This window comes from Melospiza melodia, chromosome 1, assembly GCF_035770615.1.
Source record: "Melospiza melodia melodia isolate bMelMel2 chromosome 1, bMelMel2.pri, whole genome shotgun sequence".
Classification (NCBI taxonomy): domain Eukaryota; kingdom Metazoa; phylum Chordata; class Aves; order Passeriformes; family Passerellidae; genus Melospiza; species Melospiza melodia.
This window is the reverse complement of record NC_086194.1, coordinates 172,678,600-172,678,923: the sequence shown is the minus strand read 5'-3', so window position 1 is coordinate 172,678,923 and position 324 is coordinate 172,678,600. Positions and strand designations below refer to the sequence as shown.

Here is a 324-nt window from a genome sequence, read left to right as displayed (position 1 = left end):
CACACCACACCCATGGCCTGCTACAACCGCTGCACTCCCTGCGGACCCACCCCGCTGGCCAACAGCTGCAACGAGCCCTGTGCCCTGCAATGCCAGGATTCCCGCGTCATCATCAACCCTTCCCCTGTGCTGGTCACCCTGCCGGGACCCATCATGACCTCCTTCCCCCAGAACACCGCCGTCGGATCCACCTCCTCTGCTGCTCTGGGCACTGAGCTCAATGCCCAGGGACAGCCCATCTCTGGCGGCTTTGGCTTTGGCCTTGGCTACGGCCTGGGAGGCCTGGGCTGCTATGGCAGAAGGGGCTATGGCTCCATCTGCTAA

At 63.9% G+C, this 324-nt stretch overlaps 1 protein-coding gene across 1 annotated transcript; it reads left to right on the top strand.

Moving 5' to 3' along the window:
- LOC134430764 (feather beta keratin-like) lies at window positions 1–324 on the top strand. Its single transcript, XM_063178648.1, has one exon. The coding sequence runs from the start codon at window positions 13–15 to the stop codon at window positions 322–324; it is 312 nt and encodes a 103-aa protein (XP_063034718.1). The 5' UTR covers window positions 1–12.

Bases quoted from the DNA above. Each gene is read 5' to 3' on its own strand.
- LOC134430764 (XM_063178648.1), top strand. From the start codon at position 13: ATGGCCTGCTACAACCGCTGCACTCCCTGCGGACCCACCCCGCTGGCC.